General features: G+C 63.1%; 1 protein-coding gene across 1 annotated transcript; it reads right to left on the reverse strand.

The window, feature by feature from the left end:
* Positions 1–14822: 14822 nt before the first annotated feature.
* On the reverse strand, positions 14823–24389 carry BHLHE23 (basic helix-loop-helix family member e23). Its single transcript, XM_021078246.2, has 3 exons — positions 22656–24389; positions 19828–20302; positions 14823–19543 (listed from the first exon to the last, which is right to left on the reverse strand). Exon 1 carries the CDS (start codon positions 24363–24365, stop codon positions 23691–23693), a length of 675 nt encoding a protein of 224 aa, XP_020933905.1. The 5' UTR covers positions 24366–24389; the 3' UTR covers positions 14823–19543; positions 19828–20302; positions 22656–23690.
* Positions 24390–26422: the final 2033 nt, after the last annotated feature.

Here is a 26422-nt window from a genome sequence, read left to right on the forward strand (position 1 = left end):
CAGGGGCAGGGCAGCCCCCACCTGGGACTGCGGGAGTTCAGTCTCAGGACGGGCTGGGCTCCTCTGGCGCCCAGGATGGGCTGGGTCCACGTTCCCCCGGATGTTCTGTTCCTGACCCCAGAGTCTCAGGCCGGCCTTGCCGGGCGCTTTCCCCACCTCCACTCACGCTGGGAGTGACACTCTCCCGTCCTTCCTTTCAATGGGCTCTTTATTGGCCACTCAATTAGCTTGTTCACGGCCCCTCCACCTCTCTGGGCTCCCCTCCCCCACGTCTGGCTTCGTCCTTCAAGTGTAGGTCGGCTGCACCATGGGGTCCTCACTGGTGTCCTCGGGGCTCCTGCTCACCTTTCCCCAGTAGGACATGCAGGGGCCACCCTGGGCGGTTGGGGCGCCTCCTGGGACCATGGGCCACATTCTCGTCCAGCCGCAGGGGAGCCCTCCACCCCCGCCATCCCCTCGGTCACCGCCGTCCCTGCCGCTGGCTCCTGCAGGAGCGGGGCTGCACTGGGACGGCTTTGACGAGGATTTTTCCTATATTATGTTTAATTGAGCGCCGCCGAAGCCACGGCATGAATATTCAGCGAGGTGGCTGCGAGCCTCGTCTGATTGTGCCTCCCCAGCCCCTCACAGGGGGAGCGAGGTGGGGAAGCTATTAATTGAAATAGCTTCATTAATTAGTAATTAACAGCAGGGAAACGACTGTGTCACCCGTTGTCTTTCAGTGGATGCCCTTCATGTGTTATGGGGCCTTTAATTAAAGGACGTGCATTTTAATTGAGGCAGGCCTGGCCCTTGACCTCCGGAATACAAAAGAGGTTCCCAACTTTGAAAGACGCGGGTGCAGGCGGGGGGAGGGGCGGCCAGGCCGCTGGGCGCTTCGTCCTCCCACCGCCCCGTCCACCTTCCTCCCCTCGGGGGCAGAAAACCCTGGCTGCTCCACCCCCCCAGCTCAGGGCGGGTGACCACGTGGGGTCACCTGAGGTCACAGGCACCAGGACACACAACGACACAGCCTGGCCGGCCCTGTGTCCTGCATGCAGGGGCTGGAAGCTGGAAGTGGGCCAAGGGACCCTCAGAGCGGGCTGCCCCACCCCGCACCCCCAAGGGCTCCCCTGGATCTGCCCTGCTCTGGATGGGCGGCAGGAGGCCAGTGACCTGGCCGGTCAGAACGGCCCTGACCGAGACCGAGGCCACGCCTAGTGCCCCGTGTGCGGGGTGGTCCTCCGTCCTGTCGCCTGAGAGTGACCGAGCCCGGCAGGCGCACCCACGCCCACCTGCAACCGTGTGGCTCCCAAGGGACACTCGCCCCTTCCCTCCCCCACCTGCTGCCAGCCAGCGACAAGCAGCCCTGCCGGCCCCACACCTACTCCAGCTCTCACATGCTTCTCCCTCTGGGTCTGTCTGTCTTTTTTTTTTTGCTTTGCTTTTTAGAGTCACACCCGTGGTGTATGGAAACTCCCAGGCTAGGGATCGAATCAGAGCTGCAGCTGCCGGCCTACACCACAGCCACAGCCATATCAGATCCGAGCCGCGTCTGCAGCCTACACCACAGCTCACGGCAACGCCGGGTCCCCCACGCACTGAGCGAGCCCAGGGACAGAGTCCGTGTCCTCGTGGATACTAGTCGGGTTCGTTGCTGCAGAGCCACAGTGGGAACTCCCTGTCGTCTGTCTTTGTCTCTGTCTCTGTCTCTCTTGTCTCTGCCTCTCTGTCTCTCTGTCTCTATTTCTCTGTCTGTCTCTTTGCCCCTCTCTGTCTCTTCAGTATCTGTCTCTCTTCAGTGTCTCTGTCTCTCTGTCTCTGTCTCTTTCCTCATTGTCTCTCTCTGTCGCTGTCTCTCTCTCCCCAGAGGGGTCCTGGGCCCCTCACTCTGACCATCTATTGATGTGACTCTCTAAGGTCCCAGAGACAACGGCGCCCCCTGCCCCCAGCCTCGCTGGGCCTGTGCCCAGAGGCTCCTGCCTCAGCCCCCGGGCCCCGGGGCTCCGTGCCCGCAGCCCTCACACCCAGGCTCTCTGCCCGCATTTCCCACCTGCAGACTGTGGCCTCTGTCTCTGCCTGGATCACCCTCCCCGCTGCATGGAGCACACCTGTACACACTCACTGTGTGCGCACATGTATGTATACACGCGAACACAGGAGAGCACTCACGCACACCCGCTGATGGTCCTGATGTGGGGTGTGGGGGCCCAGTAGTCTGGGGCCCCTCTGTGCCCCCCACCCTGGGGCGCCTTGGTGAGGGTGCGCCTGCACAGAGCAGAGGAGACCTGGTGGGGGGCAGAGCACCCATGGTCTGCCGGGCAGGAGTGCCCGTCAGGAGGAACTGGCTGCATCCAGGGTGCAGAAGCCCTGGGGCCTCTGGCCTCAGCAATAATCGCGTTCTTTTGTGCCCATCCGGGGAGGGGGCAGAGGAAGGGTACCCATCCTGCCCCAAGAAGCCCAGCTGGCATGGAACGCTGAGGCCATTTCAGCACCCATCCCCCAAATTCTTCCCCTCGAGAGATGGGGCCTGTGCCCTCCTCGAATCTGGGGGGCAGGGCTGGGGCTACTCAGAAGCCAGAGTGTGACGTTGGGCAGAGCTGGTGAGCCGACATCTGGCTCCTGGGGGTACTGGCCATGGGAGCCGCTGCCATGCTGCGAGGAAGCCCAGGCCAGCCTCCAGGGTACGCGGAGACCGGGCGGGGGCTGCCATCGGCTGACTGCATGAGAACCCCCACCCACGGAACGGCATAGGTGAGCCCTCTTCAAATGCCTGACCTGTGGGAATGGACAGAGAATCACCAGGTTTGGGGGTGCTTCACTGGCAGGATCACCACCGGGTCAGAGCTGGAGGGAGCATCCTGCGGGATCGACTGGAGGCTTAAAGACGGGGGGCCAGGTGGGGTGCGGGAGCAGACGTGTCTGAGCTGGGTCGGCGTGGGCTGCTTAGGGTGCTGCTCGGGAAGAACAGCCCAGGCAGGACCCGCTGGCGGCAGGGCTTCTTGGCCAGGCGGAGGGGACCACTCTGGGGCTGTCCAGTTGTTGTTGGGGGAGAATTTGACCCCCTCCTACAAGCAGGGAGCTGCCTCTGGCCAGGAGGGTGGTGGGCGTACAAGCAGCTGTATGTAGGAAAGAGCCAAGAGGAGTCAGTGCCAAAGACAGACCTCCGGAGGCACCCCATACGGGGCCACCCCACATGCCTCCCGGCCTGTCCAGCTGAACGACTGAGGGCCAGGGGTCCTGGCCGTCCTGCGGCCCTGTGCCTGCTGGCCTCCCTGCTCCGGCTGGAGGAGGCGCTCAGGCTGGGTGGCCATTCCCAGGGCCATCAGGAGGGGTCTGGTGGTGGCGTCCTGGGGTTGCCAGGACGACGTGCTCAGCTGAGGGGCTGGGGACGGGGCTTGAGCAACAGCCATGGGCCTTCTCAGTGTCCCGGGGCCTGGGAGTCTGGGGTCAAGATGCAGCAGGGCCCTCCCGAGGCCTCTCTCCTGGGCGTGAGGACGGCCGCCCTCGCCCTGGGTCCTCTCGTGGCTGCGGTGATGCCGAGTCCTGCTCTCTTCTGAGGACCCAGAGTGGCCCTGGGCCACGGCGGTCACCTCTTCAAGGGCCCTGCTTCCAACGGCCACGTTCTGTGGTCCTGGGACCTCAACATATGAATTTGGGGGGCACCTCGTTCAGCTCATGACAGTGTGGCTCCCCCATTTCCACCTGCCCTGCCCGCAGGGCTGTAGGAGCCAGGGGACCCTGCCCTGGAGACAATAGCAGGTGTCGTAGGCCCCCTTAGAGATGAGGGCCCTGCGGGCAGCTCACAGCTGATTCTCTTTCCCTGGGTTGACCCCTCCCGCAAGGGTCAGGTGTGGGACCCCAGGTATGGGGCACGAGGGCCCCACCCTCGGCCTCAGTGAGGACAACCCTGAGGGTCACAGGCTCCAGAGCTCCCGGGGGGCAGGTGGAGGCCTCTGTGGGGCTGCCTCGCACCCCAGCTTCTCCTCTGCCCACCCTGCTCCCATGACCTCCTGCAACAAATCCCCACCTTGGTGTGTTCAGGGGCCCGGCCTGGAGGGAGCCCCCAAACCGTGGCCGGGGGCCCCCAGAACCCCTCTGAGCTCGGGAGGGACCCGTGCCTCCCAAGTCGGAGACTCTCCAGACGTTGAACAAGGGCAGGGCCCCGAGCCGGCCTAGGTGACACTGCAGGGGTGGGACACTCTCAGCTCCCCAGGGCACAGTGGTCAGTCACCCACAGAGGAGGGGGGACAAGCCCCAGGGAGCCTGGGCCCTGGGCCCCCTTGTCCCCAGGCCCGGGGGGCACAGGCAGCCCTTCCTCCCTTTGGCTGCCTGATGAGCTCAGTGGCCGGTGGGTGGGGTGGGGTGGGTGCAGGAGGCCGGCGCTGGCGCTGTAGCCCCGGGGTCCGGGGCGGAGACCCTCAGCCTCAGGTCTCCTGCAGTTTTCTCCCCAGGCTGATGGGTCTTCAGATTTCTCTGCCTTCTCCCCCGTCGGCACGTCTGCCAGCTGATCTGTGCACAGAGGGGTCCCAGGAGCTGGTGAGGCCCCGAGCTGCAGCCGCCCCCGCCCCAGGCTCCCTGCCTGGCAGGCTTTGCCCAGCTCCTCTGTCCCGTGTCCATGTGGCTCCTCCCTGTGTCCATTGTCTCTGTTTCCATGTTTCCTTGGCAGGAATGATTACTTTTCGTGGCCACTCCTGTGGCACGGGGCAGTTCCTGGGCCAGGGATCGAACCCGCACTGCTGTTGAGACGTGCACCACGCCTGTGGCAATGCCGGGTCCACAGCCCACTGCGCCATGTGGGATCTTGCCAGAAATGATTTTCAGCGGGTCACTTCCTTTATGGGACAAACGCACAAGCCCAGCTGCCTGTCTGTGTCAAAACGGGCCAGTTGTAACATCTGGGCCCTCGGGCCCATGTCCACCTTGTCCTCGTGTCCGGGGCATGTCCGCAGGCCTCACTGCTGCTTTTCTTCCCTGCAACCCTTGGTCAATGCTGAGTGCAGTCTTGAGCGGAGCCCAGCGGCACTGCGCAGGCCTCGGGCAAAGAACAGCCAAAATCTGGGCCGAGACTGCCACTCCCAGGCCCAAGTCCCCAGTGGTGGCCCAGCCCAAGCTCTGCCTGCCGCCCGTGCCCGGCTCGAGCTTGATGCCCGTTGCCGTCCTCCCCCTCCCTGCAGAGCCGGTCAGGGATACGGCTCCGGCAAGCCCGGTCCTTGCTCCGCCCGAGTCCAGAGGGGCTTCCTGCCCCTGCCAGCCTCTGCCACGCCTTTTTCGTCTTCAATCTTCTGCCCCCACCGAGTTAAGACTGTGGGCAGCAAGCAGCCTCAGGCCAGGTTCTGTCCCTGGGACCACTGTTCAGTGGGACGCCCGAGGGAGAGCCAGTCGTCAGCCCTCCTGCAGAAGAGCCCTCGGGGCCGGCCAGACGCGGCTCTGGCTCCTTACTCAGCGCCCCCAGGCCCCAACTGCCACTGCCACTCAGACCCCATCCTGGGCCTGGGCCGTGGGTTCCCACTGTGGAGTCTTGTCCAGAACTGGGCCTAGCGGGCGGCTCTGGGCCGGATGAGGGTGAGGGGCTGGGGCTGCTGCCGGGGGCCGGGATCCTGCTGGGGGCAGGCGGGGACGCTGTCCGGGCCCGACAGCCGCCCTTCCTCTCCCAGGCCCCCTCTGTCGCTGTGGCAGCTCCGGGGACTTGGCTGCCTGTTTACAAACTCGTGTCTTTGTCGCGGGAGAAACAGTCCTGTCTCCTCATCGGCAAGATTCAAAGGGGGTTTGAAGAATAAATGTTTTCCCAAGTTGTAGCTGACATTCGATTTTAATGACTTTTTAAACAAAGTGACGGTTAAGCGCCTGCGCCGTTTCCGGCCTCCTGGTGTCTGACAGGTGTTTTTGCCCGCGTGGGAGCAGATGCCGGTCCGCTTTCCTAATAGCTCATAAATAACGCGCCCTTGGCGTTTGCCTTTGTATGTGGCACCGCCAATGGCCAATTTGTTCCTCAGAAGTGGCCACGCTGGACTGTCAATCAGCTCTTGCCGTGGGCGCTTTTTGGTGATTAGAGGCCCCTTGGAGAGCGAGAACTCCAAATTAGTTTTAAATAAAAAATAAGAATATTCAGGCTGTTGAACATCTAAAGGTGAGCGAGACGCCAGAGTCCAAACCGGCCAGCCTGGGTCCTGGTGTTGCTGGCGGAGGGGGCCGCAGAGTCCGATCCACCAGGGTCCCGGGGGGGGGGGCGGTGCAGGACAAGGGGGGACTGTCCGGGAGGCGCAGGTGGCCGCGTGGCCGCAGGAGGGCGGGATGGGCAGACCCTTTCGTGTCAACGGCCGCCTCTGCAAGACATGAAAGCTCCCCCCAAGGAGGAGGAGGAAAGAACCGGTCTCCTTGAGGGGAGGACACTGTCCCCTTTGAAGATGCGACGAGGACACAGCGTCTCGGGCGGGGCCCGTGGGGCACGCCGGCCGCCAGGCGACACCCACCCTCCCCGCCCCGGGCCTCCGCCTCCGCCGTCTCCATCTCTCCCGGGTGGGGCTGAGTGGGGTCAGCCCCTGCGGCTACCTGACGTCTGCGTCTCCTCTGGGAGTTGGGGTCACCGCTGGGTGAACCCCTTCTGGGATCCTGGCTGGGGTCCTGCCCAGGCCCTGTCCAAGGTGCTGGCTCCAGACATCAACCCGGATGCCTCACCAGCTCGGCAAACAGCCTGGGGGCCCAGGGAGGCGGGGTGACTTCCAGGAGGAGGCATCCGGCTGGGATCTGGTGGGTGAGACGGGGAAGGGCCCCTGGGGCTCCGGGAACAGGTGCGAAAACCCCGGTGGGTGCAGGTTAGCACCTCGCTCCGGCGGCTCTGGGAACTGCCGTTTGGAGGGCAATTGTCGGGGTGAGTGGGCTGTACGGGAATCTCTGCTGTCCACACAGTGTCCCTCTCAGGGTTCCCCTGTCCACACTGCATCTCTCTCGGTGTCCCCTGTCCACACTGCATCCCTCTCAATGTGTCTTATCCTCACTGCGTCCCTCTCGGTGTCCCCTGTCCACATCATGTCCCTCTCGGTGTCCCCTGTCCACATCATGTCCCTCTTGGTGTCCCCTGTCCACACTGCGTCCCTCTCGGTGTCCCCTGTCCACACTGCATCCCTCTCGATGTGTCCTATCCTCACTGTGGCCCTCTCGGTGTGTCCTGCCCACACTGCAGCCCGCTTGGTGTCCCCTGTCTGCCTGGCTCTGGGACAGGCGTTCGGGGATGGGGTCATCAGACGCATGCAGCCCCAGAGCGGGTGCCCTTCTCTGCTGGAGGCTGGACCCTGGGAGCCCAGGGCCCAGGGAGGGGCTGCCCCGAGGGGCGTGGTCGGGGTGTCGCCTCCAGCTCTGACCTGAGGTCCTGTCCTGGGCCCGAGCGTCCTCCCTTCTGGTCCCGGGTCTGAGCGCAGGGGATGAGCGTGGGGAAGGTCTTGTTTGGGAAACACGTGACGCCGCCCCCGCCCACCGTGCCGGCCCCGCAGCCCTCGGTCACCGCCCCAGGGCCGTACCCGCTCTCGTCTCCCCAGAGTCCTCAGGTAACCGTCCTCGCTGGGCAGAGATGAATCCGCTTTTGGGCCTCTCCGCCCTGGAGCCGACTCCCAGGATTCCGGACAGAGCCGGGCGGCAGGAGAAGCCGGGCTGGCCCAGCAGTGGGCTCTTCTCTGGAGACACGGGTGGGTCCTGGCTGCTCCTGGAAGCGGGAGGAGGCTCTGAGATCCGGCGGCCCCTTTAGGTGGCCCGGGGGGTGCAGGATGGAGACGCAGGCTTCCCTGGTCCCGGGTCCTTGGCCCGACACCGCGGCGCTCGGCGCCCGGGGCCAGGCTGCAGCCCCTCAGCCCCAGCCAGCCTGCCGGGACTTCTCAGGGTTCATTCCCGGGTGCACACTGGACCCGGCAGGTGGCTGTCCTCTCTGCTGGCCCCCAGAGGGGCCCGGGGCAGCCTGGATGGGGCTCTGGACCCAGACGTGGGCTGAGGCCCTGCCTAGGGGCAGCATGACCCTTGCCAGTGACCCTGCGGTCACTCTCAGGGTGTGTGAGAGGTCACGGCTAGCACTGCGGGAGGGACTTTCCCAGCCTGGCACAGGGACGGGCTCAGGGCCAGGCTGATGCCAGGCATGCCAGCTGCCCTGGACATGCCTTCTTTCCACAGCCATGACGGCTGCCCAGGGCCAGAAACCAGACTCCTGGCACAAGCCTGCACCCCTGACCTTGCTCAGCCGAGCCCCTGGCACTGCCTTCCACCCTCTTTGTTCTCCACCAGCGCACCGTTCAAAGCTTCGGGCCACGCCGCGCCTCGGGGCCTCTGCACCTGCTGCTCCCTTGCCCCGATCCCCCCCTTCTCCTAAGCGCAGCCTCAGGTCACCTCCTCCAGGAAGGCCTCCTTCGTCTCGGGCTCACTTATCTGGCTACCGTCTGTGCTTGCGCTCAGCTGCGGGCTCTGCCAGGGCTGAGGCCCGCTGTTGTCACTCGCTGGTGTGTTCTCAGCAGACTGCTGTGCCCGGCGCACAGGGGACCGTGATCCCTAACAACGTTTGGGAGTCGGTGCGGGTTAAGGCTGCTGCGATCGGCACCAGCCTCATCTCATCTTCGCGACAGTCTTGTGCAAATTTCCCACTGGAACTGCTCGTGTCGGAGAGCAACCAACACCTCTGCCGCATTCCAGACTTTTTCATCACCCCAAAAGCGACGGCTTGTACCTCTCAGCAGTCCTCTCAGCCCCCGCTTACCCCCAGCTCCCGGCCGCCACGAGCTCACCCTCCGTCTCTGGATTTGCCTGTTTTGGGCGTTTGTACCAGCAGAATCATACACCGCGTGGTCTTTTGTGTCTGGCTTCTGTCTCTGATCCTAACGTCCCCAAGGTTAGTCCCCGAGGCAGGGTGTCACTCTGTGCCCGCCCCCCATGTCCAGACAGACGCCTTCTGTTGAGCAGGCCTCAACCAGGGGCATTTGGCTGTTTCCCCGTGTGGGCTCCTGTTCAGCATTGATCAGGGGTGTTGAGAGGCTGTGTGGACGCACGTGTCCAAGGACCTGCGTCCCTGCCCTCGGCTGCAGCCGTCCTGTGAGTCCCCAGAGCCCCCCTCGGTTTAGAGGCCAAAGTGTGGGCCACGAGGACCCTGCCTGCCACGGCCGCATCCCTGGGCTGTGGCCCTGGGGCCCCGAGGGTCTCTGAGGTAGCGGCTGGTGTCCGTGTGTTCCTGGCAGCCCGAGTCCCCAGAGAAACCCCTGCCGCACTGTTAAATATTTTAGCAAAAAATTCTAAACGTGTGGCCAGATGTCCAAGCTGACAAAGTGCTTAAGGCGTTTGACTGATAAAAAGCCGAAGCCCCTGGAAAGTGGGATTGAAAACAAGCCTGCGGGCAGGTGTGCTACCAGCCCCATCCCAGGCCGGTGTGCGGGCGCGGGCTCGGGGTTTGAAGGCGAGCGTCCATCTGTCGCGCCGCGCGCTCTGCCTCTGAACAAAGCTGCACGGATCTCAGCGCGGCCGCCGCGCAGCAGCCGCCCGGCGGGACGCGTGTCACAAAGGAAGCGCCATCAATATTCATGGCCCGCGGCGGCCGCGGGGCAGGCGCCTCTCCGCGGCATCGGCTCTTGGCTTTGGTCGCAAAGCGGAACTCTGCCTCCAGAGTCTGCAGAAGCATCTGGGCGACAGAGGGACCCGGGGAGGCCACGGTCGACTCCTGGGCAGAGGGGGGATCCGCCCAGGCCCTTCGGGAGGGCAGAGGGGGAGGGCAGAGGGGGCAGGGAGGCCTTGGAGGGGGATGCTGGCTGAGAACAACCCGAGTTAGCCCAAAGCCCCAACTCCACCGGCTTTGTCAAATCCGGGGGATGGAGCCCCTGGCACTGCTCTGTCTCCGAAGGACTGACCGTGAGTCTGGGGACCGGAGGAGGGACACACAAGAGCCTAACCTCGCAGGCGCAGCCTGTGCGGGTCTCGCGTGCGCCCCTGTGTTGCTGGTCCTGTGCTGGTGACAGAGGGGTCGGCCGGGGGGCTCCCACACCTCGAGCTGGTGAGGGTCCCTCGGCTGAGCCCAGGCCTCCCGGGGACAGGCCCTGCTTCCTCCCCCAGCATCTGAGGAGCGCTGTGCCTGTGCGGCGGCGGCCCTGGGGTCTGCGACCAAGTCAGGGTGTGACTGACTGGCAGAAGCGTATCCAGGGGGGACACGGGTCCCGTCCCCGAGGACGGGGTCTTGTCTGGGAAGAGGTGCACACGACTCGGCTTCCGGGAGCGCGTGGGTCTTTCACGCGGGGTCAGGGTCCCGGGGGGGCCGTTTGTAAGACGGTGCCACCCGCCTGGGTGTCTGCTGGCCTGTCTGCTCGGCCCGCGGCAGCAGGGCTGCCGCTCCCGGCCCCGCCGTCTCAGCCCCATTTCACAGACCGGGAGGTGGAGGCTCGGGCGGCCTTGGCACCGCCAGGTCAGGGGTGCCCCACCTGCTGTTCACAGCCTCCCCCTTTCCAGCCGGAGCGGAGCGCCTGTCCCAGCCCCGGGAGCCCTGGCATGTCAGCGTGAGGCCCTGGCACCCCTGCAGAATGTTCCAGCTCTTCCTTCATTTCAGAACAGTGGAAACTTGCTGCAAATACCACCGAGAAAATTTTACGATGGCAGTTTTTATATCGGGCCCAGAACGGCCACTCCTGTGATACACAGTCATTACTGCCGTCAAGCCCATCCTGTTAATTAGCGCGGGCATTTATTACCGCCCATAAAAGATGATGTCAGGGTTCTGGCGGGGCCAGCGTGTCTGCACACTGTCCCTCCTGAGCCCTTGGGCCGGGGGGTGGGGCAGGGACCTCACTGGACACCAGTGGGAACTCTGTGGGGTCCAGGGTGAGACGTCCTGCTGGAACCAGGAGGTGCAGCCGGGTCCATTTGTTGAGTGCCTCCTGCTTCCGACATGACCCAGGCACTGACGATGGGGCTGAGGGGCAGGTGTGGCCCAGAGGACAGTCAGCAAAGACCCTCTGAGAAAGGACAGCAAGTTGCTCTTGAAAAGGGTTGACAGAGGAGTGTCCTCACACATAACCCCTTGGAGAGACATTCATGTCCAACTGTAGAACTTGGAGACCCAATGCTCAAGCCAAAGAAATGACTATCTAAGGACTGAATCATTGACCCTGTGATTGTTTGTGGAAACAGATTTACCTGTAGGACGGGGTATCTTTGGCTGATTTTCTTTCAGTCTTTTTGACTGAACTACACAAATGTGGTGGTGTTAAAATAATCTCCAGGAGTTCCTGTCATGGCTCAGTGGAAACGAATCTGACTAGGATCCATGAGAACACAGGTTCGATCCCTGGCCTCGCTCTGTGGGTTAAGGATCTGGCGTTGCCGTGAGCTGAGGTGTAGGTCACAGACGTGGCTGGGGTCCCGTGTTGCTGTGGCTGTGGTGGAAGCCAGCGGCTACAGCTCTGATTCAGCCGCTAGCCTGGGAACTTTCATGTGCCACGGGTGCTGCCCTAAAAAGACAAAAGACCAAATAAAATAAAATAAAATCTCAAAGAAAAAAAACCCTTTAAATTCTTTAACCATCGTCCCCTCGAGAGGAGGGATAACTCTGTTTTCCTGAGCGTGGCCGCGGCCTAAGGAATGAAGTGCGGGGGAGGGACAGCCTGTCCTGCCTGAGTCCGCCCGTCATCGCTCCCCCGGGGACCAGCCGCCACGCTGCGGGTGGCCTGTGGACGGTCCCCGGGGAGAGGACCTGAGGCCCGCAGCCAAGGGCCGTGGAGCCAGCCAGCCGGGAAGGGAGCCCTCCAGCTCCGTCCAGCCTCCCGCTGACCAGAGGCTCGGCCGACCCCCGGGCCGCCCCGCGAGAGAGGCCCTGCGAGAGCCGCACCCAGCCCGGCCGTCCCGGAGCTCCTGCCCCCAGCGGGGAGATGGTGACCAGGGTCGGCGATCGTTTCAGGCCGCGAGGGGTGGGCTCGCTGGCTTCGCACAGCGGATTCCTGAGCAGGTCCCGGTGGGAAGTGGTGTCGGGAGGCCGCGGGGAGACGGGCCCCCAGGGGGCGCACCCCCGGGCCGGGCCCCGGTCTCGGATCACCGTGAATCGCCCCCCAGTGCCAGCCGGACCCCATTGCTTGGATCACGATCTGCGCACCGAGGTCAGAGGTCAAGGCTGGTGCGGGGGGGCCCGGGGCCCCGTGAGTCTCTTCCTGAGGGAAGCCCCCGCCCCCTTTGTGGGGACAGTGCTCGCAGAAGAAAGAAGACGGGTCGCAAAGGGGCCTCCGGCGGCTGCTGAGTGACCCGAGATGACCCTTCACCGGCCAGGCACGCAGGTTCCTCAGGTCAGCTGATGCCTCGGGGCTCCTGGCGTGTCCTGCAGGTGCGGCCACCACGGGGACGGTGTCAGCACCTGTGTCCACACGACCCTCCCTCTGCTCCAGAGGCCGAGCCGCTTGGTGCCGCTTCTGGGGGCCTGACCTGGGGGCTGTACACTCACGCTCTCGGGAGACCAGGAGCCACCACCGCCCACCGTCCCCTGCTGACCCCCTGGGAGGATGAAGCCTCCGGGGTGCGGGGTGGGGTGTGCCCAGCACGGTGGCTCTGCAGGGGGTTCTGCAGCTGCCGGAACCAAGCACACAGGCCGGGCCGTGAACAGCGGGATCGGGGCAGGGCCGAGCTCCCGCGGGGCTCCCGGGACAGTCGTCCTTGCCCGTGCCAGCTCTGGCTGTCCGCCGTGGCTCGTGCCCCAGCCCTTGGCCTTCTCTTATACGGACACATGTGATGGGCCCACCGGGCAGCCCAGGTAACTGCCTCTTCTCGAGACCCTTAAATTCATCACACGTTTTGCCACGTCCCCCAACATTTCGGAAATGGAGACTGGTTGAGATAAGAGGGTGTTTATTTGGGGTTTGTTAGGACTGCAGCCCGGGAGACAGAGTGGTCCGGAGTGCCTGAGCTGTGTCCCCTGAGACCGCAGACGCGGGGCCCCAGGCCAGACAAACAGGCCAGGGCCAGGCAGCTACCGGGCCGCCCTTCTCGAGCTACAGCCCAAGCGGGCGAGGGGCGAGGGCGCTGGTTAAGGGGGCTCAGGTGGGGGCAGAAATAGCTGCCACCTTGAGACTGCGACCTCGAGCCCTTGAGGTTGCAGGGGGCAGCTGGTGTCCTGGGACCTGGCGAAGGTCAGAGGAAGTTCAGGCTGTGGGTGGAGCAGGGGCAGCTCGGAGCGGGGGCCGTGGTCCCCCCCACATCATTTCCGCTTGTCCTCAGCCATGTCAGTACTACTTGCGGGGTCTGGGGATGAGGCTGTGGCGCCGCGTTGGGGGCCACCCTCAGCCCATGACCGCTACTTCCTGGTTCTGAAGAAAGTTATTCCGGGTGGGGGGAGCCGCTCCCCCCGCCTGCCTGCGGCCCCAGCTCCTTCCTCAGGGGCCCCGTGGGCAGGGCCTCGTCCCTTCTGGAGAGATTTCACGTCTGTGAGGAGGTCATGAGAGCCGGAGTTTCAGGCTGTGTAAACAGGGCTTCTCGTGGCTTTGCCAGTCTTGGGAACAGCCCGAATCCTCAGCCTCTCTGCTGAGCGGTGCGGTCCCACGCAGGACTGCTGGCCCAAGGCCTGCACCTGTCCCCTGAGGCTAGAAGCGGCCAGCTTGCCTTTCCACTCAGAGGACCTGTCCCCACGTCCCCGAATGAGCAGCGTCCAGCGGACACGCATGTGTGCGGGCGGGAGCCTGTGTGTCGACGTGTGCACGTTTGTGTGTACCTGTGTCAGAATGTGTGCGGCGTCTCTGGGCTGCTGAGGAGAAGGGGCCCTGCAGGATGGAGGAGAAGCGGGTGGGAGGAAGGGGTCCATTCTGGGCGTGCGGCCCGGGCAGGGTGCGGGCTGCTCTGCGTGCCCCCACCTGCAGCAGGGCGGCTTGATGGGCGGTGGCCTGAGCGAGCAATGCACCTGGAGCCCCCACCCCCCAGAAGGCGGTCACTGAAGTTCCTAATCATTTTGGAACCTGGGCCCCGTGTTTTCACTTGGCGCTGGGACTGCTATTCTGCAGCTCGTCTGGCGCCCAGGAAACCCACGGGTCTCTGGAGGAAGGGTCCCGGGGCGGAGTCCCAGCCACGTGAGCGAACCCGGCCAGTGTGGTGCAGGGAGGCCCAGCGGGAAGCGTGCGCGGGCTGGGCACCGTGCCAGAGCAGCCCGGGACAGTACAGGACACCCTGGGGCATAACAGGGTCAGCGGCATCTCGGGAGCGCTGGGACGCGGGTTCCATCCCCCGCCTGACGCAGCGGGTAAAGGATGTGGCGTTGCCGCAGCTGCCCCTTAAGATCTGATCCCTGGCCTGGGAACGCCATATGCTGCGGGGTGGCCAAAAAAGGAAAAAAAAAACCTCTGAATTTCAGATAATCAGGAAACACATTTTCAGTGTAAGTACTTGCCACGCAATTATCTCCGACAGTCTTGTTACAAACAACTGGCTGGCGTTTAGCTGGCAACCCCAGCTGGGCTGTGCGCCCAGGTGGGCAGGGAAGCCCACCAGTTTCCAGGGGCCTTTGCACGGAGCAGACCTGGGTGGGGGGGTTGGGGGACGTGCGGGCCCACGCGTCCCAGGCAGGCTCTGGGCCAGAGGCACCTGGGGAGAGCGGTGTGGACCGCGGACCAGGTCTCCCCCCCGGAATTTTGGGGCATTTCCTGTGCGTGATGTGGTGGAAGCGGGTCCAGGTTTCAGATTAGCGTCCATGGCAGAAGGAGGGCAGCAGCTGTCCATCTGGCCCTGCTCTCGCTGGCCAGTCCGCAGCTCAGCCCACAGGCCTCGCCCACCAACGTCTGCCCGTCTCCATCTAATGAGTGATGTTGGATTAAAAGGGGAGCCAGCCACAGGGCACCCATCTATATTAAATCTCCACAAAATGAAAATTGCAAAGATTTACTTAGGGTCGTTACAGGAGGAAATTCAATCACAGCCTCATCCATGATGTCTGCTCGCCGCCGAGCCAATAATTGAGCTGCCACCAGGGGGTTATAAATGCCTCCTGTTTGTGAAGATAGCTTCCCGCTGATGGCTCTGGCCTGGGCACGCAGGGGTCCGAGCGGGACAACGCAGGCGGGGTGCTGGGGCCCTTGTCCCAGGCGGTCGCGCCGTTTACCCCGACTTGACAGCCCGTTAACCTCACTTTGCCTGTTAGAGACTTCATACGATTTCTCCATCAAACAAGCACACCAGCAGAAAGCCCTTGGCCGCCTTCCCAGTTTGTGGAGACAATGGCTGCGGGACGTGTCTCTGGCCACTTGTCCCCCGGCCAGGGTCCCTTCTCCCTGGCAGAAGCGATTCCTGCTTCCTCACCAGGGTCGTCTGTCTCTGCTTTATCTTCCGTGGTTCCCAGCAAGGGGCTGCGTGTCTCCAGGTTAACGCTAACTGACAGGCAGCTTAGCGACCGCCCGGGGTGCCGAGTTTATGCAACAGTGATATCATGGGGTACCTGCTGCCCGGCGCCCGGTCCCCGCGCCCATCTCCGTCCGTCCAGGCCTAAGGGCGCCCACTACACACCCACGCAGTCCGGCCCCTCCCTGGAGGCGAGCGGCCATCGGGGCAGCTCAGCGGCAATGTCCTCTCACTCCCTCGGCTTTCCTGGCCTGGCTGCCTCTGCAACTCCTTCCCCAACCCTCACCGCCCCTCACCCCGTCGGGGAACCCCGTCGGGGCGACTGGCATCCAGGGCGCCATGGATTCTGGCCTCGTCCGGGGCTGCCCGGGATTGCTGGCAGGGCCATCCTTGGAAACCTTCCCCTAAAGACTGAGGTTGGGCTGCTCCCTTCATCCCTCAAAGTCTCTCTCCGTCACAGAGGCTCACGCGGGGCGGGGATCCTTCTGTAAAATGCAGACGGCCCCTGACGCTCAAAGCGCCACGGTGGGCACAGTAGGATCTCGCTGACGACGGCCCGCAGCCCTCGGTGGGGGGATGATGCTGGGGGTTAGGAGGCTCCCCTACGGCCACTGAGATCACCTCCCCACTTCCCAGACGGTGACCTCTGAGGTCACGCTGAGCGACAGAGGGCAGACCCCAAAACTCACACCCCGTGAGCTCAGTAGACAATGCTCTGGCAAAAGCGACCCTGTGGGCCAGAAAGCGGCAGCAGGTGAGCAAGAGGGCTTTCCGGGTTGACGGCCAGATTCTCTGTCCTGACCGGCCGTGACTCACACCCGTTCCCAGCATCTGAGGGGCAGCATCAAAGGGGTGCATTTTACTGCGTGTAAATTTCTCATCGACGGGCCTGGTTTGGAATATCCAGTTGTGGGCAGTAACAAAGCCCTGGAAACAGGTGGCTGCACGACATCTGAACGGACCTGACGCTGCCGAATCGCACTTGAAAGTGGTCGAGATGGTGAGTCTGGTGTCGCAACACGAGGAATGCGGACGCCGCCATGGGCAGAGGGACGGGAGGACGCCCCCTCTGGGAGGGCCGCCCCCTGTCTCCTCCACCTGCGGCCTCTTCAGGGGGCCCGAGGGGACCGTGCCCTTCAGCAAAGCGCCCTTTGTTGTCACAGACATGGAGCCCCGAAGCTGCTGGGCGCAGGGGCTGGGGGACAGGCGAAGCCATGCGTTGGGACCTCAGCTCAGCCCCCTGGTGCCCCCGCTGCATCGCCAGGCCCCGGACGAGGAGGAAGCGGGCTCGGAGCCCGGCTGCAGGCCTGACCTTGCTTGCGGGTCATCGTCTGGGAACGTTGTTCCCCCAGCTGGGTGGGAGGAGGGGACGCTGGGCGCGTCGCACGGCCCGGCGATGAGCAGGTCCACGCGGTCGTGAGCTGCCGTGGTGAAGTCAGGACCTTGAAGGTTCGCCCGTGTCCCTCATCTGCCGGGGCAGCCGCTGCCGACAGGACGTTAATGAGGCGCCTGTCCCTGCAGGACGCGGAGCGGGCGCGGCACTTTCACCCGCGTTGAGGCCACTGGTCCCTCGAGACCACTGCTTCGAGCAGCCTTCTTAGACGGAAAACGGGCGAGATCGCCCGACAACACGCTGGCTGGGGCCCCGCCCGTCGCCTGCCGTCCACTCCCTGTTCCCGCATCTCAGTTAGCGGCCCCTCGACATGCTCCCCCGGCTCCCAGAGACCTCTGTCCTGCGGGCAGGCCTCCCTCCGCTCTGCGGAAACCGGGTGGGCCACGGGTTAAGTGGGGAGGGCCCAGCGCTGAGGCCAGGCTGGGCGACCTGGAAGGGATGGCAGCCCGAGGGATGCCCCCTCCGTGTGGTTCTTGACGCCTCTCTGCAGAGTCACTCCTGACTGTGGCCACACTGAGACTGTCCCCTGAAACCAGCTAGAGACCCCTCCTCTCAGGCCCTGCGACTGCTGCGCCCAGCGCCTCCCCCACCGTCCAGGATAGCCGCTGGCAGTGCAACCCCCGTCCCCGCAGGCGCGATGTGGCCTTGGCAGGGGATGGGACTGTTTACCGCGTGACTTTCGACTACACGCTCTCATGCACGCACACACACACATGCAGGATGCGTGCACACACACATGCGTGCACACGTGTGCGAGTGCAGACGACACTCAGGCAGAGGAAACAGCTGCTCCAGCTTGTTGTCCACTGAGAGGAAGAGTGAGCCGGATGTGTGAGCCGCGGCCTGGCGGCGGCGTCCTCTGTTCCCGGATGGCGTTCTCCACGCCATCCGGCAGCCCCAGTCCCGAAGGTGGCGGTGGAGCTGACAGAGAGCCTCCTGCTGACCCCACAGCCCGGAGGAGACGCCGAAGGGCAGACGAAGGGCAGTCACTGTCAAGTCCTGGCAGCAGGTGAAAGGCTTTCATTTCTCGTGGAAATCCAGACTCCTGAATATAAAATAAACACCCTCCTGTGTGCGCGCGTGCGTGTGTCTGCTGTCTGAAGGGAAGACTCTGCCTTCCCAGGATCCTCAGTGGGGGGAGGACGGGGGGACGCTGGCATCGCTGGCATCGCTGGTCAGGGAGGTGCCGGAGGGAAGAGGGTCTTCATGTCCAGATGCTGAGACGCAGCCCCTCCGACCCGCAGTCCGGACGCGACCCATGGACAGTGGGGTTTCCGAATCCTCTTGCTAAAACCCGCAGGCGTGTCCGCGCCGCAGGGGTCAGCTGGCTCCTGACCAGCTTGCGGCCCGTGGGCGGCGTCCAGGCTGCTCTGCGCAAACCTTCCATCCTTTGGTGGAGGGACCTGGCTCCTGCCTGCTTGGTGGTGACGTGGGCCCGGTCGCGTGAGCCCTCTCCAGCTGGCTGATTCCCGTCGGATCCCTGGGCAGATGCAGGCTGGGCCCGACTGCGAGACCCTGACTCACGAGCCCTGGTGTCTGCCGGCTCCGTCTGCGTGCAGGAGGTGCGGGACTTTAATCCTCAAAGGCAGGGCAGAGCTGGGAGGGCCGCGGACACAGATCTGGTGCCGCGAGCCAGCCGGCTGCAGAGTGAGGCAAGCGACAAAAACACCTCCTGTCAGTTGCTTTGTGGCCATCGGAGAGCCTCACGGGGCCGACTGCGTCTTGGGTTTGAAGGCAGGTTCCCCGGCTGGCCTGGGCCTCATTAGGGCAGCCAGGGCTGGCCACGTGGAACCCGGAAACGGGGCTCCCGTCAGGCCCAATCAGGGCCCCCAGGAGAGCAACTGACTGTGGACTCATCGCGGAGACAAAACGGAGCTTGGAGGCGAAGGCAGGCTGGCGGGGAGCCCGGGCCGTTTTCAGCGGGCAGGCGAGCTCTCCCTGCGCAGACTCGAGCTAGGACCGCGCAGCCCCGGTGGCTCCCCCGTGCTGGCTGGCACCCAGGAGGCCTCGAGGGTCGTGGGGGACAGAGGCCATTGGCCAGGCCCAGGCTGGGCTCTGTGCTGCATTCGGAGGGCTGCGTCCCCAGGAAACAGATGCCTGGAGCCACAGGCAGCTTGTCTTTGTGTCCGGACCAGGCAACAGCCGGGTGGCTCCCCAGGGCCGACCACGGAAGAGAAATGGCGGTCCATTCAGGGACCCTGGCATGCGTGCATTTCACAAGGCTACCCTCACCTTAACCTCACGGTAATTCCGGCCGTCTTCCCGCACAGGGAGCCACAAAAAAAGCTTTTACACCCTCACGGGAATACATGAGCCTCAGGCACTTTCAGACAGGGAAACACACAGCCCTTTTTAAAACCGGGGCGATGCTGGATCGAAGGTAACTTCGCTAATTATTTCCGTCTTTCTGCAGCTATGGTCACGTGGGCTTTGTTCCTTTGGAGTTAAATCTGCACATGTGTATGCACTTCCTAATTTTCCGGAACGGACTTCGGTTGGGGAGCTGGAATATTACGTCCAGAGTTATGAACCTGGAGAGGTAATTGTTAGAGAAATGATTTAATACGTTGTAAATCCCTCTGTTTCTATCCCTTTCAATGGGACGCCAAAAGCGATTAAAGACTAAAACATATCACAAGCGAATTCGCATGATAAAATTGCTGTAATCACTCTGCTGGATTAACCAGGGCCCAGGAGCCTCTGCTCCGAGGCTTCGGTGGGAGTTTTCTCAGACGGCTGAGGGAGGTGCAAGGCCTGCTGTGCCAGCTGGAGTGGTGGCCGGTGCGTTTCCCCATTGCTTTAGGAGAGCAGCGTCTGTCCCCACGAGGCAGGGCCTCTTCTTAGAGCGTCCCCAACCTGCAAGGCAACAGACAGGCGAATTTGGCAAAGCAAGCGTCTGCACTCGCTCGTAAGGTCGAGAAGGCTCCCTCAGGACCCTGGGACATCTGTGTGAGTGAACAGGAAACCCCATCTTTGGGACGAAATCACCAAAAAGCAGCGGCAGAAGCCACGTGCCTGGGCCGGGAGGGTCTGTCATGACCCCGCGTGGGCTGGGCAGCCATGGCGTGGCCGTCCTCCCGGGCCCTGGGGGCAGAGCCAGGCGCGGGCAGGGCTCTGCCTCGGAGGCTAGATGCCCTTACCTGTCGCCGGGGACCAGGGTGCCGTTTTAGACGCGTGGGTCTCCTCAGGAGGAAGAGAAAGCTCTGTGGACATAAAGAATGGCGGGCGCCGCCAAAAGCCAGAAGCACCGGGGCCACGCCGGCCACGCCGGCCACTGGACAAAAGCGGGAGCAGGACCCCGGCGGGGCAGCTCGCCTCTTCTGGCCCACGGAGCCCGCGACGGAGCCCCCAGGCCTCGCGGCTCGTAACCTGAGCGTGAAGGAGTCTTGGTCTGTGAGTTGCTCAAGCAACGTGCAGCCAGCGCAGCCGAGCCCCTCATTGGCGGGGTCAGTAGAAGAAGAGGCTCTGTTGGCTCCAGACCACCCCTCGGTGGGAGCGCGGAGGACCCGCTGTCACCGTGCTGTTCCTTTGCCGTGACCGTGATGGCCACAAGCCCCACTCAGCACTTGAAACAGGGCTGTTCTGAATTGAGGCAGACGCTGAGGGCAGAACACGCTGGGGTTTGAAGACACAAAAGAGAATAAAATATCTCCTTAATCATTTGAAAATATTGGTTACAAAAACATTTTAAATGAGAACAAATAAGAAATGTATGTTTTCTTTTTAGGACCGCACTCGCGGCATGTGAGGGTTCCCAGGCTAGGGGTCCATTCGGAGCTGTGACTGCCGGCCTGCGCCACAGCCACAGCCACGCCAGATCCAAGCCGTGTCTGCGACCTACACCACAGCTCACAGCAATGCTGGATCCTTAACCCACTGAGCGAGGCCGGGGATCGAACCTGTGTCCTCATGGATACTAGGCAGATTCATTTCCGCTGAGCTGTGATGGGAACTCCTAGCACAAAGACATGGATTGCATGTTGAAGTGATAATAGCTGGGGTTTGCTGGGATAAATAAAAGTCACTTGCTTCTATTTCCTTTTGTCACTTGGCCGCCAGAAACTAAGATTCCACATGTGGCCGGCACTCTGCCGGGGCAGCCGCGGTGGAAAGGGCTTTTGTTAACACCTCGGTCCTCCACTGTTAACAGGACACTTGGAGTTCCCGTCGTGGCGCATTCGAAATGAACCCGACTAGGAACCATGAAATTCCAGGTTCGATCCCTGGCCTTGCTCCATGGGTGAAGGATCTGGCGCTGCCGTGACCTGTGGGGTAGGTCGCAGAGGCGGCTCGGATCCTGCCTAACACAAGACACCTGCTCCACTGGTCACAGCAGGTGCATCTTCCCTTCCTAAGCGGGATCGTGAGGAGGCGGCTCACATCCGAGCCACCGGCAAAGCTCTTTCCTATTTCATTCCTCCCCGACGGCTGGAGAAAGGTGAACTCGGGGTCAGCTGCGGGGTGATGAGCTTTTTCAAGCCCATCCCCAGCAGCTCGTGCCAGCCCTGGGAGAGCAAGCCTTCGGGGAAGACACTCAACCCCCAACAGAAGTTTCCAGAGAGGCTCTGGCTTATAACGCAGGCAATGCCAACACGGCCCGGGTTGATTATATTCGGGGCACGCGGCCATGGCGGGGAGTGTTAGACATTTTGTGCTGGGAAAGTTCTTCCAATGCCCAGGCTCTCTTAGCACGAGGAGTTTGCTGCAAACTTGGGAGGAGCCGACAGCCATTTATTCCGATTGACTGGATTGCTTGGTTAGCTGTCAAGAAACGACCTAATTCCACTTTGAACCATTCCTCCACTCACCCCAGGGACCCGCACGCTGAGAGGCTGGAGAAGAGTTTTTGCAGCTTTAAAAAATGTTTAGATTGAATTTAACTTTTACTTAAGTGAAGTTATTGGAAGGAGTTATGATGACTTAAATGGCTCGTTTAAAAATGGGTTATTTTTCACCTGAAAGGGGGCAGAGAGATTTTTTCCTTCACCTTTTTCTTATTATTTCACATACAGCTGAATAGCTGTTTACGGATCAGCTGTCTGCATCTTAGACGCTGCGATTTTTTTTTTTTCTTTTGCCACACCAGTATCGCACAGACGTTGCCAGGCTAGGGACTGAACCCGTGCCACACCAGCGACAACGCCAGATCCTTAACCTGCTGAGCCACGAAGGGACTCCTCGACTCTGACTTAAAAGCACGTCGCCCAAACTGACACAATTCTTTGAAAACTGAAATTATGAGTTCAGTCACAAATGAGCACTGTTCGATTTGATGTTAAAATTTCATCATATCATTTTAAAAATTAGTTGCAATCAAATACATTTTTTCTGAATGTAAAGGGTGGACTGAACATGTCTGCCTCAACCAGAATAAGCAACTCTGCCGTTTCCGATCATGAAAAGTAATTTATAAAGCTGAATTTAGGGCCGCTTGAAATGACTCTGCAAGTTCATGACACCTGAGAACGTAGCTGTCTAGAAGCGATTTGAGACAGAGTTTCCAACCAGTTTTTTAACGTGCAAAACTGATAAACTAGTCCATTATGGGGGGAAAAAACAATAAGAAATAAATATGGAAATTAGCAAAAACCAGTATTCAGCATATGTCTTTATGAATAAGGCTTAATCACACTTCATTTTGCAAATACAAAAGGGCCTTTGGAGACGTATTAATTAAAGTTAACTGCTGTAGACAGGCCACTTTGTAGGGCCAGGTCCTCTTCCTATTAGCATAGCATTAGCGACAGCCGAGGAAATTGGGTTAATAAAGCCGAATATTGTCGCAGGACCGCTCTGGCGCAAACCAGCGCCGACAGCTCGGTCCCCAGGGCGGGTGGCCGGCTGTGCATGGCACTTGGACCCGGCTGGTGGCACACTGACAGAAAAGACACAGACCCCATCGACACAATGACATTAAAAGAGACCCTGTTACCCCTGGCCAGGCCGAGACCCCCACCAGCACACTCACCTTGGCCTGGTCTCCTGTCCCGGAAACACGCGGGGTTGGTGGGGAGGAGGCTCGGGCGGTCACCGGGGCCAGACCAAGCCGTCCCCTGACACCCCAGGACCTCTCCTCCGGGCAGCCGCCTTTAAGCAGAGGGCACGCACTGGTCTGCATCCAGCTCCACCAGCCCCGCTGGTGCCGCGGCAGGAACGCCCGGTGGGGGCAGCAGTGGCTGGGGATCCCGGGGCTGTTGAGGGGACACACTATGCAGACTTGGAGGCACCGGGCGGTAGCATCTGCTCCAAGCCCACCCCCTCCCCAGAGGCAGACACCTCCGGGCAGGCAGGAAAATAAACGTAACAGACTTGGGAAAGCCGAAAAGCTACCGGCCCAGGGTCTTGTCTCCAAGGTCCAGCTCCTTTGCAAACGACAGTTGCGGCGCCAGGTCTGGGCGCATCCAGGAGCTGCGCTGCTGCGGCGCTGGGGCCGTGGAGCGGGCAGAGGCGGGAGAAACCGAGTGAGGCGCTGAGGCGCGACCCCAGGAACACGGCCAAGCAGACGGCTACCTTGGGGTTTGGCAGAGCAGCCGTCGCCAGAGGCCCAACAAGGGGGCCACAACTCGCCAAGCAGGGCTCCGCTCTGTCCCTGGGCTTCGCGAGTCCCTGGGCGGCTCTGGGGAGGCACATCCGTGCCAGGGTGTGCCGGTCCCCGCTCCCACTGCCGCCCTGGTTTTCTTTCTGAGGGTGAGCGGCGGTGCCCAGAGGAGAGCACGGTTGGTCACCCCCATGCCGTCCTCAAGGTCGATGGCTGGGGGAGGCGGGAGGGTGCCGGGTGGGCGCTGCGGGCTCCGCGGCTAGATTCCAGAGGCCAGCTCTCCCGTTCAATCCAGCGCCCGGATGGGCTTTGCTTTTCCCGCGAGCCCGACTGTTCGTGGCGCAAGGGCTGGAGCGAGGTCGGGCCGCCTTCTCCCCCGGGCGGGATCCGGTAGGGGCGGGGTGACACAGTCTGGGCGGCAGGGGAAATGGGGGGCGCGCGGCGGAAGGGGGCGGCCCGGGACCCTTACGGCTTCTCGTTACAGTGCTTGCAAAGCGCTGAGGGAGTCCCGGAGAAGGCGGCGCACTTGTCCGGGCAGGGCAGCGCGGCGCCGGCGGAGAAGGGGAACACGGCGGCCTGGCCGAAGTGCGTCAAGGGGGCGGCGGCCACGGGCGCGGCCAGGCCCTGGCCCTGGTTGAGGTAGGCCACGAGGCGCCGCATCTCGTCCAGGGCCTGCGCCTGCATGAGGATGTAGTTCTTGGCGAGCAGCAGCGTGGCGATCTTGGAGAGCTTGCGCACCGACGGGCTGTGCGCGTAGGGGATGACGGCGCGCAGCCCGTCCAGCGCGTCGTTCAGGTCGTGCATGCGCCGCCGCTCTCGCGCGTTGATGCTCAGCCGCAGCGAGCGCTGCTCCCGGGGCCGCCGCCGCCCGTCCGCCGCGCCCCCGGGCCCGCGCCGCCGCCGCCGCGGCTCGAAGGCGTCGTCCTCGTCGCCGCTCTGCTCGCCGCTGCTCTCGGCCGCCGCGGCCGGGGCGCGGGGCGCGGGCGTTGCGGGGAGGTCGCCGCCCGGGCCCGGCGTGCCGTAGCCGCGGGTCGCCTCGGGGCCCCGGGCCGCCCCGTAGGCGAGGCCCGCCGCCGCCGCCGCGTAGCCGTGGCTCAGAGCCAGGTACGCGTCCCCCGACAGCGACTTGAGCTCAGCCATGGCCGCGCCTCCGGGGCCCGAGGGCTCACCGGACCGGAGGCTGCGCCCGCAGCCCGGCCCGCGCCGCCCGGGGGTCCGCTCGCGCCGCCGCCGCCGCCTCGGTGCTGCTCCAGCTCGCGCGTCCGTCCCGCAGCGGGCCGGTGGCCGAGCCTCCCCGCCCTGCGCGGGGCCACTGGGTCCCGCCTCGGCCCCGCCTCCCCCGCTGTCCTCCCCCCTCCCGGCTCTCCTGCCCCCTCCCCCACCCTCCGCGCAGCGGCGCGCGGGGCCCGGCTGCCGAGCGCTCTCCCTCCCACTCGCGCCGCTCCTGCTGCAAGGTGCCGAGGCGCCCGCGGGGACGCTTCGGCCGTCCAATCAGAGGGGACCTGGTGACAGCCTTTTTCCCGGAGCCCAGCTCCATCCGCCGCCGCCGCGCAGACCGACGGCCAGCGGTGGGGGGACCGCTGGATGGGAGGGCGACAGAGGGCTGGCAGGAGGCCGGGTGGCGGCGAGGCGAACCGGGAGAGCTGGGTCTCCACCTGCGTCCTCCTGCCACGGGGGGCTGCCACCCCATAAGCTCCCGTCCCCTGTGGGCGCCCGCCTCAGTTCGTCTTGGCCTCGTCTTTGGTACGTTTTGCAGGAGCCACCTCTGGCGTCGCACAGGCAGAGGTCGGAGCAGGCAGCGTGCAGCACCCCGCGGCGGACACCCTGACCCGCCCAGGCGGGAGCCGGTGAGGAGCGCGCACCTGGGGCGCCCCTCCCGCGTGGGCGTCAGCGCGCAGCCCTCCAGGAGCAGCCGCACAGCCCCATAAGCGAGTGGCAAACTGTGCCCTCCCAGCGCCCGGGGTGGCTGGGCCTTTCCTGGCCTCCCGCCGCCGCCCCCGCAGTTTCCAGGGAGAAGTGAGTCCTGGGGTTGTTCCCACACTCCCTGAAGTCTCAGTGACTTGAGGCAGGGACTGGAGTTATAAGGACAAAACCCTGTTTTAGGCTAAATCTGTAGTTTCAGTTACCTGATATTTCAGGTGGAAGGTTTTTCCATGCTGCTCTTACCACAGAGGGGGAATTTTGTCCTGGGGGTTGGGTGGGGGGGCGACAGTTTGGGGGGGATGGCAGCTCTGGTGGAGGAGGAGGTGGGGGCTGCACCAGTGGGGGACTGGGGTGGGGGCGGGTCCTGTGCCCAGCCTGAGTCTCAACCCAGAAACCTCTCCAGGGACTTGGGTGGAGCCCCCGGATGGCATCAGACCAGGGCTGTCATCCAAGCGCCAGCGGGGTAGCATCTGATACCTGATTCTGCAGTGTTCCCACCGGCCTGGAATGGGGGGGGGGCTGTGCTGGTCTCTGGGCACAGCGCTCCCATGGGTGAGCGGGGGTGGCCGGCCAGGAGGGCCCCGGGGGCTGGGAGGAGGGGACGAGGAGGAAGGCCAGACCCTCCTCAAGGTTCGAGGGTAGGACGAGGAGGGCAGCCTGGCTTCTTTTCAAACCCGGACTCCCTGTTTTGCACAGCAGTTGGAGGTGGGTGCAGGGCATTACCTCACCACCAGGCACCACTACCTGGCCTTTCTTCCAGGTCCAAGGGCGCTAGGCGCACAGGGGCTTGGCAGGGCTTTTGCCAGAGTCTCCAGAGGCACCTCCTCCCCTCGGGTCCTGCCCCATTTGATGGGAGGCCTGCCAGCCTTGGGTCCACCTTTTCAGTCCTTCCAACAGGGGGTGAAAACCCCAGACTTTCTCCCAGGTGAGGCTGCCTGGGGCCTGTGAGATGCTTGCTCCCCACTCAGTCCGGAGATGGGTGTCACTCTGGCTTCCAGCTCAATACTGCCTGGGAACTACTCGTGGTGCCCTGCTGTGTGACCTTGGCAGAGTGGTTTAACCTCTCTGTTCTCCAGGTTCCACCAGGGAGAGGAGCAACAGAGATAATCCATGTGTTTGCTCGGGGCAGGTGAGCAGGAGCCAGGCACTTTTTTATGGAGCAAATGAATGAGAGCTGTGTGAGCTCTGGAAGGTTCTGGAAGTCCAGCAATGACAGGGATCCTGGTCTCAAGGGCTTCCCTGCTGGATGCGCGTGTTGGAGGAGATGAGCAGAC

This window comes from Sus scrofa, chromosome 17, assembly GCF_054392235.1.
Source record: "Sus scrofa isolate SSC_HxYL_T2T_F1_AM1 chromosome 17, Sscrofa_HxYL_maternal_Yorkshire_Landrace_v2.0, whole genome shotgun sequence".
Taxonomy (NCBI): domain Eukaryota; kingdom Metazoa; phylum Chordata; class Mammalia; order Artiodactyla; family Suidae; genus Sus; species Sus scrofa.